Source organism: Mauremys mutica, chromosome 11 (assembly GCF_020497125.1).
Source record: "Mauremys mutica isolate MM-2020 ecotype Southern chromosome 11, ASM2049712v1, whole genome shotgun sequence".
Taxonomy (NCBI): domain Eukaryota; kingdom Metazoa; phylum Chordata; order Testudines; family Geoemydidae; genus Mauremys; species Mauremys mutica.
The window spans coordinates 57918079-57933360 of record NC_059082.1 but is presented as its reverse complement, the minus strand read 5'-3'; the positions used below and the strand labels follow the sequence as shown (position 1 = coordinate 57933360).

Sequence of the window (15282 nt, the reverse complement as noted above, 5' to 3'; positions counted from 1 at the left end):
CAGGAATTTTGGAGAGGTAAAAAAATTTGTCCTAAGCCACGGTGGAAAAGGCCAAATGCTCTCTGCCTGAGAAAACCCCACATCAGGGAAAGAAAACAAAAGGCGTTTTCCTCTATTTTTTCCAACAAGGGAAGAAAGTTTGCCCTCTTGTGGAATGGACATAGGAGTGGGGTTTCTAAACCTGTGTGTGTAGGATCACTCATAGGGCATGTCTGCATGGCAAAAAGCAAATGAACAAACAAACAAACAAAAAACAGAAACCTTGTGCATAGAGTGTCGGAGTCCAGATCTACAGACTCAGGCTTGTGGGGCTCATGCTACGGCACTAAAAATAGCCATGCAAACATTCAGGCTTGGGCTGGAGCTGAGGCTCTGAAGCCCAGTAAGGAGGGTGGGTTTCAGAGCCCGAGCCCAAGTGTCACACGGCTGTTTCTAACACCTTAGCATGAGCCCCATGAGCCCAAGTCTGTAGGCCTGGGCTCTTAGATTCATTGCTGCGGGGGGGAAAGAGGTTTGCCATATAGACTTACCCATAGAGGCTGAATGCCTCCACATGACTCATTTAAAGCAGCATAGTTGGCTCCAGCTGGCTGATGCAACAACAACCAAGGGTAAATGGTTAGTTACAGGTGATGGTGGTGACAGCGGGGAAAGAGAGGAGGGAGAGGGATTCTGCCATGGACTTATTACTTCCCTTATTCTATTCCCTTACACCAGAAGCATCCTATCTGGCTCCCTTAATTTCAAAGTAGCACAGGGCACTGTTGGCTTCTCAAAAAATAATTTAGTCCAAGTAAACACGTAAGTAAGACAGTCTAACTTTATAGTTTAAGAATAATACATTTAAAAATTGTACAATATAGTGGTACATGGTCAGGTTATGTAACTATGGGCCCATATTAATTTTTAAAATTATGTTCATTCCTCTTAAAAAAGGTTAGCATAGTCCACATACACTTTTTGTTTGAATGAACATCTGTGAGTTTGTTCAACAATACCTTCAGTAGCTCTGAAACAGGACTGGGATGTAATATTTTACAGGAAGCATTTTTTTAAAATGCATTTGCTACCCAAAATATACAGATTTGAGAAATTTCATTCCCGACACTGTATTGTAGTAATGAATTGTGAGGAAATCTGATTGCAAAATGCTGTATATTATTGCAATTTAGATAATAAATAGCTACATTCTAGTCTGTTCTGAAGCCTGTGTTGTAATGACATTAACATGCCCCATTAAGTGCATTATTGTGGAAGAATGCTGAGCCATTTGTGGTAAAAATCTTTTTATTAGAATACATATCCACAAGATTTTATTTGTAATTTGAATATTTACAAGGGGTGGGACACTACAAGACAGTGTGGGCAAATTTAGAATTTATTCATGGAAGACTTCACTGCCTGAATGGTTGACTCTGTCAGTATTTGTTGCACTTCTGTGTTCAAAGATGGAAGAAAGGTTTTTGGATTACTTGACAGCTCCTTCTACACACATTCATTTCGCTGCAATTGGGCTGTGGCAACTAGACTTTGAAAAAAAATATTGTTTGCCTCATTCTTAAATATTAAACCAAGATGAAAACATGTTAGCTTTTTCCTTTAGGTTTTTCTGGGTGTCATAGCCTTATAAAATTCAGTAAAAGATCACAGCTAAATAAACCAGTGGCAAAAAATAGAACTAAACTAATCATAAGTCTGCATGGATGCACAGCTCAAGAACAGCAGCCAATAAACATTCATATAAATGAAGCCTTTAGAAAGCAAAATAATATGAAAATATTTTGCACAGGTTTAAGCTCCAGCTTTTAAGAACAGACAACGGACCCAAGAAAAAACACTATTACACCGTAACAAAGAATTAAGGAGACTGAATTAATTATTGCATGAACCTAGTGAAAAGGCAAAAAAATCTGATATCCTTGTTTTATGCTCCTCCGCATTCTTTAGGGCTTACAAGATTTAAGTCAAAAAAGCAAATCATCATTAACAAGTAAAATAGAATGTGAACTTAATATGCATCCAAAATCAAAATTGAACAAACCTATACTGTCAAATTTAGCAAAGTGTCTATTTGTCATACATAAAACCCAGGTGCTTCAACCAATTGCCATCAATAAAATATCACAATTTTGTAAGACATTATGCATAGGAAAGAGACAAGGTGGGTGGGGTAATATCTTTTATTAGACCAACTTCTGTTGGTGAGAGAGACAAGCTTTCAATCTTACACAGAGCTCTTCTTCAGGTTTGAGAAACTTACCCAACTCTCCAACGGACATTGGTCCAATAAATTCACCCACCTTGTCTCTCTAATACCCTGGGACCGACCTGTCTACAACAATATTTCATATATTATGCATAGTACACATTCTATTATATAAACACAAAAGGTGAAATTTGCCATTGACTTCAACAGGGCCAGGATTTCACCCTTATTTTCTACTGCACGCAGTTCAAAAGTTATGGACCCAATCTTGCAACCACTATTACTAGGTGTAGTAATTATCTGTGAGTAGTTCCACTGAATTCAATAGGACTACTCACAGTAAGAAATACTTTTGCCCTGATTCAAAAAAGCACTTAAGCTGCTTTGTCTTCAATGGGACTTTAGCACATAGAGGCTTAAGTGATTCCTAAATTGTGGCTATACTTTCCCATAATAAGTGTACCCTGTGTGGTTAGTTTATTCATGAACTGAAGCACACAAAAATTGTTCATAAAGGTTTTTATTTAATGTAACTGCCAAATGTGCTAACCTTTTAAGACACAAGTTTTGAAACTGTTACCAAAGCGCCAACCAAGCAAACTGACAAGAGCAACTCAGGAGTCTGTAATGATAATAGAAGTTTACGCAATCAAGATCAAGAGTCATTATTATAATGGGGAACATTTTCAAAATTAACAACAACAAAATAGACCATTTGCTCAAGGACCAAAACTGAAAATACTGCCTGCACACTGACAATTCTTTTAAAAAGAAAAAAATTCAGAGATGTTAATGTAAACCAGAGTGAGGGTTTCTATCTATCTATCTATCACTGCAGCCCCTTCTAATGACCAAAAATCAGGCAAATCCTGCTCACATTACTCACTTGAAAGATTAGTATTCAGATAAGCAAGACAAACAGGATCTATCCCAAATATAGTACTTTAAAGCTAAATAAGAACGATTTTGATTGTATCATTCTTTTTAAAGCATGCAAGTGAACTTTTGTCCTTGTTCTTTAAGTTAACTAGTACAGCTTATCTATTCTCTTTAATAATGCAATTTAATTTACCTAAGGTTCATATTAAAAATTTATCTGACTGCAGCAGTTGGAGTCACTTAGACATTTTGTTGCAGTTAAACATTAGCTTTGGAGAACATCACAAATTCCCTACTGTGAGTCTAAGACCAGTTTCATACAGAAACACTCTGTGAGCTTCCAATTGGCATTACATTTGAATGAGTCAGTAACTGTGCACTGAATAAAAATATCACTTTATTAAAAGCACAGTGGCAGATTCCACAGCAATACAGAAATACAGCTATAACATATAAGTGACTTGTTTTTTATAAGTTATCAATTACAGTGTAATTCCAGTTATCCAAATTCCCTTTATTCAAAAATCCTAGTTATCTGAATCCACGGTGTGTCCCCCATGTCAAATTGCAGCTCTAAATACCATTTCCCTTTATCCATATACCTGGTATCTAAAGCTTTCAGATGTCACCCAGACCATTCATATAAACGGGAGTGCACTGTATTTAAACATCCAAATTACAGTCCATTCACTGTAAAACTTTAAATGTAAGAATACTGTTGAAGGATGTTTATTAAGCACTTTGTTTAACACCTTTACTGAAGAGCAACAACTATCTCATAATTGTTATATGGGTGCTAACTGGGTTCAGTAATTATTTTATCCAATAAAATCCACGCAACTTTAATGAGTTGAATTTGCTTGCAATGTAGCTCTTCAGACTGCATATCTGATAAACAAAATCAATGTGCAATTTCTTTCAGCTTGACTCCTAAATGTATACATAAAAGAGAATATCAAAAGTACTGATTCATTGAATGGGACTTCTGGGGCTTTCATGTCCTTGGGTGGATAACTGGTATTCTATCTGGAATTTAAAAACAAACACCCCTCTGAAATCCTTAGTAAGTCAATGTTCTTAAGAATGTAGCTTTAGATTCTAAAACAGAACAATATCAATTTTTAAATCTGAAGCTGAAAATGCTATTTCTGTAGCTAGGAGTTGTAGATGTAATTGGAAGAACATTTTCATGAATTCATGAAGCACAAAAGTTGAAGCTCAAAAAGTATTTTACCATAAATTTGCACACTTCTCTCAACCCAAATTAGACTTTCTATTCCTCTATATATAACAATATAGATTTAGAAGCAGTGAATTGTGAAGTTAGTAATGCATTCCCTTAGTAATATATCTAGGTAGTATAATAATAAAACTTTAAATTTTAGTGCAGATTTTAATTTGACATGTAGGTTGCTAGGAATTTATGCACTTTCCATCTGACTCCAATCCTGTCACAATGAGTATAGTAGTCCAATGTCATCTACCCATGAATGGAGAAACTGGGAAATCAGTGGGAAAAACATCAAGAAAAGTCAGACTAAACAATAACAGTGAAAAGCATCTACTGTATAAATAGAGCCAATGTCTGCAACAAGCATTCTGTGAACAGTTGCAAAATGTAACACCACTGAAATTCCATCATTTAATTAAACTCATCTTTCGTGTCCTGTTGTATTCAAACATCAAGGATCCCAGGTCAAAGGCAGCTTGTCTCACACAAGTGTACTAGTCATGAGTGAGCTGAGCTGGATTTGGACTTTGGGGAAGAAGGGAATGCCACCCAATCAAATGAAATATAGAGCATACTCAGTTCCCTTGCCATGTAAAACACAGGGAAAAGTGGTTGGAGCAGGAAAAGGCTAGCAGAACAATACAGAGGCAGTTGAGAGAAAGTAATAAAGGGTGTTGGCCACTGTGCTCTAGAGACTATTGTTACAATGCTGTACTAGTATCCAGAGGAAGTCCCATAACTATAAATACTTTCCTGGAAGGAGGTTAAGTTATAATACTGCCAGGACAACTGCAAGGACAGGAACAGAACACAGATTATAGAGACAGAAGAGGACCAGCTAGTGAAACATTCTGAAGCAGTATGTATGACTCTAAACTATGCAACCTGATAATTCCTTCACCCAAAATCCAAAACAATGCAAAGTCCAACACGACAACTTGTATCTACAATCCAGCAGCATGTACCCATTGCGATCCATAGTCAGTTTTATTTTAAAAAAGACACATTTGTGTACACACCACTAGCATAAAACAGAATTTCCTACCTCAACTTTGCTGACAGCCAGTGTTGTCAATACCTGCAAATTATAGGAAAAATGCATTAGTATTGATTCAACAAACCAATAATGGGATTAATTGCCTTCTAAAATAACTGACATCAATTGTTTGTTATGGCTTGAGGGAATGAACAGTAGAGAGAGCTTTCTTTCATTGAGCATGGTGATGTAACTGTTTTCCTCTCATCCTTATTAGAAGGTGAAAGGGATTTAAATTAAAAATAAATTAATATTCCCCATTTAGAAGCAGCACAAAAATGAAATTAGGTAAGAGATTCTAGACCTTGACCATCTATGATACATGATTCTAGACAGAATTGAAGATAAGTACATTAGGAACTCATTCTCCTGTTCAAAAGGTTCATTCCCCCTCCTTTTTTTAAAACATTAGTGGTCATACAAGGTGGCAGATCGTGCATGTAACAGGTTATACATAGGCTCCATCAGTGCTAGATACTCTATACCTTTGTACAATACACTCCTAGGGTCATCTCTAATGGAGAGACAGAAGGATTGACTTTTCAGGGCCATTCAAATCTCGGCCTCTCTGCTGCGACTGCCAAATTCATGCCAATTGTCATGGTAGATCACTAGGAACTGCACCCAACTCACTTCACCATAGGCCATTCAACAGCCATGCCACAGCAATGATATTTTGCCACTACTGATCAGTAACTTGACTACACTCAGAAGTCTAGAAGTAGAAAGATATTTAGCCCATTACTATAGTCTAGGATCAACCAGTCCCCTGGTTATTAAGAGTTTATTGCTGAAGTATACACACTTCCATAAGTTTCAATCCACACATTAGACATAATTCTCATTTACATTAAGGCTACTTTACACCATTCTAGACATGTAAAGAAGACAAAGTCGGCACACATATAATTTACTCCCATTTTAAGGCAACTTTACACAGCCAGAATGATGTAAAGTGGCCTTAACTTGAGAGTTAGACCCATTATATTTTACATGCATCACATTTAAATTTGAATCATACTCTAGACATAAACTGCAAGATATTTTTTTTTTGAGACCAGAGGGCCAAATTCTTTCCTCCTTTCTAAGCCTGGGCAGTGAAATGTAGTCAAATGGGGTTGCACTGGCATAAGTGGAAGGAGAATTTAACTCATTAAAATAAAACACAGTAGCCTGACACTGCACAGCTAATTAATATTAATAAATTAACAATCTGTGGCTATTTTGCAATAATATGGATGAAATATTTGTCAGATTCTGTAATGATTATAAAGAATTGTTTGTAAAATATGTATTTTCTAAAGAAATTTTAAAAGAAAAAAGCTCAAAGACTAATTCTTGCTTATTGTTTTCAAGTGTCCTGAAGGAAGTAATGCTATGATGAAAACAAACTGTTTCGATGTGTTAATTATGGAAAATAGTCTTCTGAATAATGTAATACCAGTACCTGACTATAATGCTTTCTGCATGAAAATAATAAAAGTGTCTTTCTGTTTGGGTTAATAAATCCCTTTTTCAATGATGCCATTTTTGCTTGGCTTTTGGGACTGTAAGTGTGTGGGGAAAAGGACCACCGAAGTCTGCAAGCATCACTCTGCTTGTAGTAGGGTGTATGTGACCAGAAAAGATGGTTAAGCATGACTTTGAAAGTGGGGGTGAGGATGAAGATTTCTGAGTGTGAAACAACTGTTCTAAGAAATAGCCATGCATGGCAGGAATACAGTCTCCCAGGCTGAATGCAACAACTCTCACAAATTAATTCTACTGCTCTGGAAAGTATCTATAACAACATGAGTAAAAATTAACTCATACATGAAGCACCAGGATCCATAATAATATACATGGCACTGCATATCATGTGACAGAAATGGAGTCATTCCATTTAAATAATTCAACATTCTTCAAACTGATGTTTAACTAACAATCATAAATCATAGCTGCCATTAACATATTACAGACCTAACAACATACAGGAAACTAACCAGCTGATTACGGCTACATTGAGAGTAACTATATTTATATGAAAAAAAAATCTTTTGCAAAACCTTATCTTTCCTAATGTGATCAATTACCACTTTACCTTTCCCCCTTCCCTTTGCATTTTTGAGTTTGACTATCAGAATGTGAGCTCTCCAGGGCAGCAGGTACTTATTTCATATTGGCAAAGTGCAAGAGACTGAAGACAGAAGAGTGGGACTGTGGTTGACTACTGAAAAACAGCATGCTTTTTGTAGGACACTCTCACTGTAATGGCCGGGGCTTAGGAAGCTGAGCCAGGGGTGACTGCTGGGCTGGGGTCAAAGGCAGGAATCGCGACTGGTTACCAAGCTCAGTCGGGATAAAGGTACCAAGGTCAATCTTTAACGCAATTCTGAGCAGAGATGCTTTTGTGAATTGGGGTGTAAGGGAGAGAGGTGCAGTCCAAGCCCAGAGCCTCAAAATTCTATTTTATTCGATATTGCAAATAAAATAATTATCACTTTAGTCTTTGTTCACAATACAATTGGATAATATGAGATATATAAAATAAAAAGGTATCACCCTTTTATAGCAGCTCCTTCAAAATCCCTGACACTATGGGCCTGAATTCTTACTATATTTAAAAAATTCTTCCTTTAACTAAATTGTCAGTGTGAAGAAGTTCTTTTTTTTCTTAAACTGATTTTGTAACAGCTGCTGACTTCTGAGAACTAGCAGCAGCTACTTTGGCACCTGATGAGCTAATTGGTATATCTAGATGAAAAATGAGGATCGCATTGTAGACATGTCTCTTATAGCTCCTTGATCTCACTGTTGAAGGCTGGTGTATTCCTTTGCAGATTGTCTCACTTGCAGTACTTTATTGTTATCTCCTATGATTTTCATGAGGTATTAAATTCTTCTGCTCTGTCTTGCTGTGTCCCTGCTCTGTTATGTCTTATTTAAAGATGCAGTGACTTCATCAGGAGGATTCGCAGCTTGGGTGAGAGTTTCCTGTCCTAATCAAATGACACTGCTTTTGGGATACAAAGCCACATGCTCCTACATTAGTTTCTTAGGTAAGTTATAACTAATTCATCTTTTTTGGTAGAAGCAATGTAGGAATTCAGGCTCCAGAATAAAGGGACTTGTTTACATGAGCTACAGCAGACTCTCCTTATAAACTGGACAATTGCCACCCATAATAGTTAAATTCACTGTGTAATTTTCCATTCTAAATATAGGGAATACCACAAATACAGAGGGAAATGTAGATACAGCGGTGCAGGAGCAATCCATGTTTAATGCAGCTGAACTTCATGGGATTTTAACACTGAAGGAAAGATCATCTTTAGGTACATGAATGAGAGTGTACAGGTAGAAATTTCCATTAGCCAGAATAGACTGGGAGTTATATTATCTTCTGCAGCCAGCCAAATCATAACTACATGATCCTGTATTTAAAACTAATATCATACTACAAACAAATAAAGGGCAGAATTAAAGCTGCACATGCAACCTGAATCATGGCGGTTCTTTAACATCTGAGTGCTTCAACATGAAGCTGGAATTTTCACTTAACGTCATTTTTGAACAAAAGTCTTTAAAATGCTCCTTTAAAAGAATAAAGGCAGAGAAAAAAAACAAGACCAAAACAAAACATACAGAGACATTTCATGTGCTAGGACTCAAACTCTTTGCCTGCCAGAAATTATTTAACCATTTGGCTGGACACCGCTGTAATATTCCGATTTATGCCACTTAAAAGAGCTGACCTTTTCTGTGTACCTTAGGAAATCTTTATGAGATAATTTGTCTTCTGTAAATCCTTGGAACTGGGAAGGCAAAGCTCTTAAAGGTTCCTTAGACTGGAACTCCCTCCTGCACACCTTGGAAAATGTACAGTTCTCCTCCCTGAGCTCTTTGCATCTTATTTGATTGACAGAGAATGAACTAAGGGCTCTGCCAGCTTTGGGTCCACTTTTAAAAGTGTGCTTAAGTCCTCCCTAAAAGCTAACACTTTTCATTACTTATCTAAATTAGCCATGTATGCATACACAGCACAGCCTTCCTTAGGTGTGTTCTTCAGAAACTTACCAAACATCATTGTGCAAAATGTGCTGCAAACACATTTGGTAAGGGCTCAAATTCAATTCACGCCAAACCAAAGGCCTTTTCAACTCAATGAGTGGCTTTTTCCATGCCCAGTCATAACTTTCTAACTTCAGCAGTTCCAGATGTAAAACTTAGAGGTTGCAAGAATATTTACAGTGGCGGTAGCATACTGTAAATTTAAGAAAACAATCTACTGTACTTCAGGCATTTGCAGGCTATTTTAGTTTATTAGTGAGAAAGGATTCTGAGAACTGGCAAAAGCCACAGAAAAAAAGGAAAAAACAATTTACAAAGACCAGAATTGACACTGACAATGTAATAGACAGGTTTGGTTGTTTTTTCCCCCCTCATCACTAATGCTGGCAAAGCAGCCTGAGAACTTTACCCCTCAACGGAGAGATGAAAGGTGTTCTAGCAAATAAGTTTATTGGAATACAAGTTCTGATGTATGTGAGCCATGTCTCGCCAATTTGGGGTCTCTACAAAACAACAAACAAAAAATGTGAATGATGCTGTTCTCTATGACTGAACTTTGGAGACAGCAGCCAGAGTGGAATATTCAAAATTATCTAGACAAACTGAAGAAATAGTCTGAAATGCAATAAGGGCAAATGCAAAGTACTACGCTTAGGAAGGAATAACCAATTGCACAAATACAAAATGGGAAATGACAGCATAGGAAGCAGTAATGCAGAAAAGGCTTCTGGGGTTATAGAGGATCACAAACTAGAAATGAGTTGACAAAGTAATGCTGTTGCAAAAAAGAGTGAACATCATTCTGGGATGCATTAGCAGGAGTGTTGTAAGCAAGACATAAGAAATAATTTTTCTGTTCTACACAGCACTGATAAGGCTTCAGCTGGAGTATTGTGTTCAGTTCTGGGCACCACACTTGGGGAAAGATGCAGAGAAACTGGAGAAAGTCCAGCAGGGAGCAACAAAAATTATTAAAGGTCTTGAAAATGAGGAAAGATTGAGAAGAATTGGGTTTGTTTAGTGTGGAGAAGAGAAGACTGACGGGGGGACATGAGAACAGACTTTACGAATGTAAAAGGTCACCATAAAGAGGAGGGCAAGCTGGTGAGAAGTGCAATACCTGACCACAATAGGGGGATTCTGTGCTCTTATTCAGACAAGGGCAGATTATGCCACTTTTACACTGATTTCTTACCTCGTGAGTAGTCCCACTGAAACAAGATCCAAAGAGAACCAGCCCTGCAGCTACTTCAGCATAGATTTTTGTAAGATATTAATTAAGGTTTGCATGGAGGAGGATACTGGGTATGTGAATGAGTTGCTATTTATCTAAAGAAAACGGAACTTTAAAAAAGAATTTGGTTCATAGAGGTTTGAATATTTTAAAAAATGCTTTCTGAACCTGCTTTTTTTATCCTTAATTAACATCTGATAGTTGCTGTGCTACAGGATTTGCTAACATATGAATTCGCTTGTGTGCCAAAACTGATATGCAAGACTCTCAAACTTTTCTTTCTCAATCAGTTGCCTGGAGCAGACCCTTCTCTGGTGCCTCTAGGTACAGAATATACCTCTGATACTGATTCACAGCCATTCATCCATGCTGTTGAATAAAATGTACTGAGTTGTTGGAGCTATTTTGAAGACAGAATATGATAAAACTGGTAGTATACTGAATATTACTTACATTTTCTCAGTTTCATTATAAAAGAAATTACCTGCATTATCTCTGCTTCACCGTTATTAACTATAATATCAGGAGAGTACTAATTATAGTAGTGAGTCTGAAAAAATCTGTTGACTTTCTACTGCAATAAAATGCCCGACAATGTAGTCCATTGTTGACAAAATTACCAAAAAAACAACCAACCAGCCAAAAACTGTACGATAATACTCATCTAGAGCATTATGCTTATTTGAACTTAAATATGGTGCCTGGAATGTACTGAAATAATTCACATTAATTTAGGCTATGATTAAAAAGGAAATAATCTAAATTTGCTTTTTGGGTGTGTTTAAATGCTTCCACAACATATACCTGTAAAAGTTGTTCTGAGAAACCTTCTTACTGACTAACTGAATTATGGTTAATCACCGTACTCTGACTTTCTTACTACATTCTAAAGGTGACCCCTTGGCAGTGGAGATGAAGTTAGGTTTCACCCAATTCTCACTAGAACAGGAAAAGCAGCCACAGACCTCATCCTTATCTGGTCCCAACAAGGGCTGAGTTTCAGGAATGTTCACTCATGTAGTTTGGTCACCTAAGCCATGTTTGTACTAGCGTATTGATTAATGACAGAGCTAGATGGGTCATCAATCACTGCACCTACTTAACAAGAGACTCACTTTTATTTCCCCTCAACTGAGCCATAGCTCAAGACTTTAGTGTGCTAAAATGGATTTCAAAAGCTAAAGACTTGGATCTGCCCCCCCCAACAGTAACCAGTATTACAAGTATAGATTATAAATTTCATGGTATTTTTGTTGTTTTTAATTTGTCAGATTAAGCAAATAAAAGAATATTTTGGCCAATAAGATTTATTAAGCCTTGATGAAGAATTCTTAAACTCCGAATCCTTAATTTTTAAAAAAAGAACAATGGACACAATTGGCCTAACCTCAGAATTAATGCTAGTTGTGAAAACTTTTCAAGAGATCTTTTTATAGCAAAAATCCCCCCGCTCAAAGCAAAAGAAATAGGGCATGTTTATACTTTGCAGAAAGAGAATTTTCAGCATCATACCAACAAGTAAGCATATCTGAAAATTCCAGACCATCACATCCTTTAAAATAAATTCCAGTTTAAAAAAAGCCAAAATTGCGTATGTAAATTAAGCCAGCCAGCAAAAGGAACAAGCAAAGATTCATTAACACACCTGACCAACTTTGCATTTGCATGAGATGGCCTAGGAAATTATCCAGCATGAGGATATCATCAAGAAGATCTCTCTGTAGCTGAACTACCCCACTTTGACAGATGTGTAGGAAGTCAGAAGTCTCAGACTTTAAACCACTGATCATTGCTTGTAGTAAACTAACTATAAAACTGGCACCTAAGTGTTCATTAACGGCAGACATTTCATATATATTTTAAAAATCATGAATTTTGACTAAGTGGAAAACAGGTGAAATAAAGAGTTGTAAATTTCACAGACACTAGAGCTGGAGGTGTAGTTTCCAGCTTGAGCAAATGCTATACATGCTAACTTTGATCTGTTAGCCTGCTAAAAATAGAAGTATAGCCACAGTGTTGCAGACAGCAGGATGGCCTAGCTGCCGAGTATGCATCTAGAGGACAGGATAGTACTTGTTTTGGCTAATCCATCCCACTGCCAGCCTGCCACAGCTACACTACTATTTTTAGCACACTAGGTTGATCAAAGCTAATGCATGTACATCTACGCAAAATGGAAATCACATCTTGAGCTTCAGTGTAGACCCATAGACTCAAGGTTAGAAGGGACCATTATGATCATCTAGTCTGACCTCCTGCACAACGCAGGCCACAGAATCTCACCCACCCACTCCTATAACAAACCCCTAGCCTATATCTTAGACATAAGTTAGAGAGAAGACTGTTGATAGAGGCTGCCACTGGAGGTGCTGTCTTTCAGATGAGCCAAAATCAATGTTCTGATTATCTGAGGTCATTGCATATCCCAGTAGCACTTTCATAGGATCAGGAATGTTATCTGATTTTAAATCTGTTACACTGCATTCTTTTAATTGTCAAATTTAGTTTATGGAAACTGAATATGGAAATTGAATTCTTTGTTCCACATTGTGTACTGAGGAAATCATGAAATTGGCTTTAAAAACAATTTTCAAATGATTTTTCTTCTGGCGGTTGAGCTTTTGGGGTTCAAATTTTCAAGTTGTCTCCACAAACATGAGGATTTATAAAATTGCTGTGATGAAGCAGAGTATCTGCCAGACAGCACAGCAGGGTTTAAAGAGAATCTTTGGGCCCAGCTTGCCCTGCCCTATTATACCTGCAGCCAATGTCAGGCCTGGAGGGGGAGAAAAGTGGGGAGCCTGGCTCAGTTCAGGGCTGACTGGTGAAGGGGCTGGAGCTACCACATCACTAACTGAAAGGAAGAATCACTATCCTGCCTGCCATGGCAGCCACCTGGGAGGAAGCATTGTCTCCCCAGCCATGGGGAACTCTGGAGGAGACCTAGGAGCCTCTAGCACTGGAGGCAACTGAGTGGGCAAAGTTCAGGGACATTGTGGGGCTCAGCTTCACCAACTTGTGACTGCCCTGGCTGAAGGAGCCTGGGACCATGACTAAGAGCCACTCAAGACTAATGACGGGACCCGATTGGAAGCAGACTGCCCAACTAATTGGACTAGAGGGGATATGCCCCAAGCTGAACAGACACTGGTAGGAAGCAGCCCATGACAGCAGGTTTAAACTCCCTGCTGGGAGGGTTGCCGCCACTCAGGGGTTGACAAACACAGGGCCCTGGGCTGGGCCCCAACCTTAAAGACTGAGGCCATGCAACCAAGCAAGGGGTCGGAAGCCACACACTCTAACTACTAGGCTGTCCAGCCCACCTGTTAAAATTGCCTTTTTAATGAAACCTGAGATCCTGATCATCTGACTCTAGGAGCTAGGGATTAAAGTAAATATCACTAGACTTTCAATAATATCACAAGAGTTGGCAATTCTGAGAGTGTCTGTTGGGGACATTACAAATCTTGTGGCCATAAAAACATTACAAACTTCTTGCAGAAAAAGTTTGAAGAGTACTGGCAAAAATCATCCCATAAAATAAACAAAGACTTGGGAAATACAGGAACTCACTTCAAATCTGCCTTTACCCCCTTCTGACTCCACTGATGTAGACACTACTAAATGGTCTTTAAAGAGATTACAACAAACATCAAAACACTTAAAAAATAAGAACTGAGAAATCAGTTCTTTGGGCTTCCTTCTTTGGGCAGGAGGGGAGAAAGAGGAAATTGAGTCCCTGATCCCTCCCTAAGTTTGGCCACCTCACTCTTTCTACTTCCTGCATACTCTCTAAATCACTGTGGAATCATTAGGAATCAAGATGCTGCAATATGAATGTAAAATTACTTCATTGGAGGAATGATAGTCAGTCATATCACAGGCAGGCATTCTCCAGGGTTGCAGACTTCTCCCAGCATAGCCTTGGTAGAGACCATAAAACTCATTTGAACCCAGGCCATCTGTCTGTTATTAAAGTAGGACCTAGAATCTTCAATCAAAACTGTGATTCCACAGCTAGACACTGTACACAGATGTAGACGTGGTCCCTTGCCCCAAGTTCATTTTGTATAGACCTAAACTTGGAATCAGTAATGGCCATCAACTGTTTGCCTGAGCACTCTTCCCAAGACACCCAGTTTGGTTGAGACAGTTTTAGATTTTGAAAACACACCCTAGATAACTGGCACCCTAGAACTCTTGGCAGTGCATCTCTCAGACCCAGCAGTCTTCCTCTCTCAGCTGCAGAAAGCCAGCTCCATCTCAATTCTGGGCCAAGTGCCACTTCAGAAAGGCAGCTGGCAACAGGCTACTGAACAGTTGAAAGAGGCCTGTGATGACGTAAACGAAGAGAAAATGTCAGGCTTGTCAGTGTAAAACTAAGGGAGAACTGTGGGGGCCCATGTATGTGGGGGTGGGGAAACAGGAGAGTCAGCAATGCTCCTTCAAATAAGTCTTGGGGGCCACTGGAGAATTTTATATGCATTCTGGTGGAATTTATACTGCTTTGCTCTGCTTTCTCCCTCAGCCTCCTGGGAAGATAATAATCTAAAATTCACCAGAATATACACACAGGTTTCTGGTGGCATCCAGGCCTCAGGTTATTCAGAAAATCAACCCTGGCAATACCTATCACATGCTGG

The 15282-nt window shown here is 38.3% G+C and overlaps 1 protein-coding gene across 1 annotated transcript in view; it reads right to left on the bottom strand.

Moving 5' to 3' along the window:
* Positions 1-15282, bottom strand: part of RBFOX1 (RNA binding fox-1 homolog 1) — a 2584986-nt gene that overhangs the window by 1790284 nt on the left and 779420 nt on the right. Inside the window, exon 4 of the mRNA XM_044979735.1 lies at positions 5362-5394. Coding sequence (XP_044835670.1) covers positions 5362-5394 — 33 coding nt within the window. The remainder of the gene's footprint in view (positions 1-5361; positions 5395-15282) is intronic.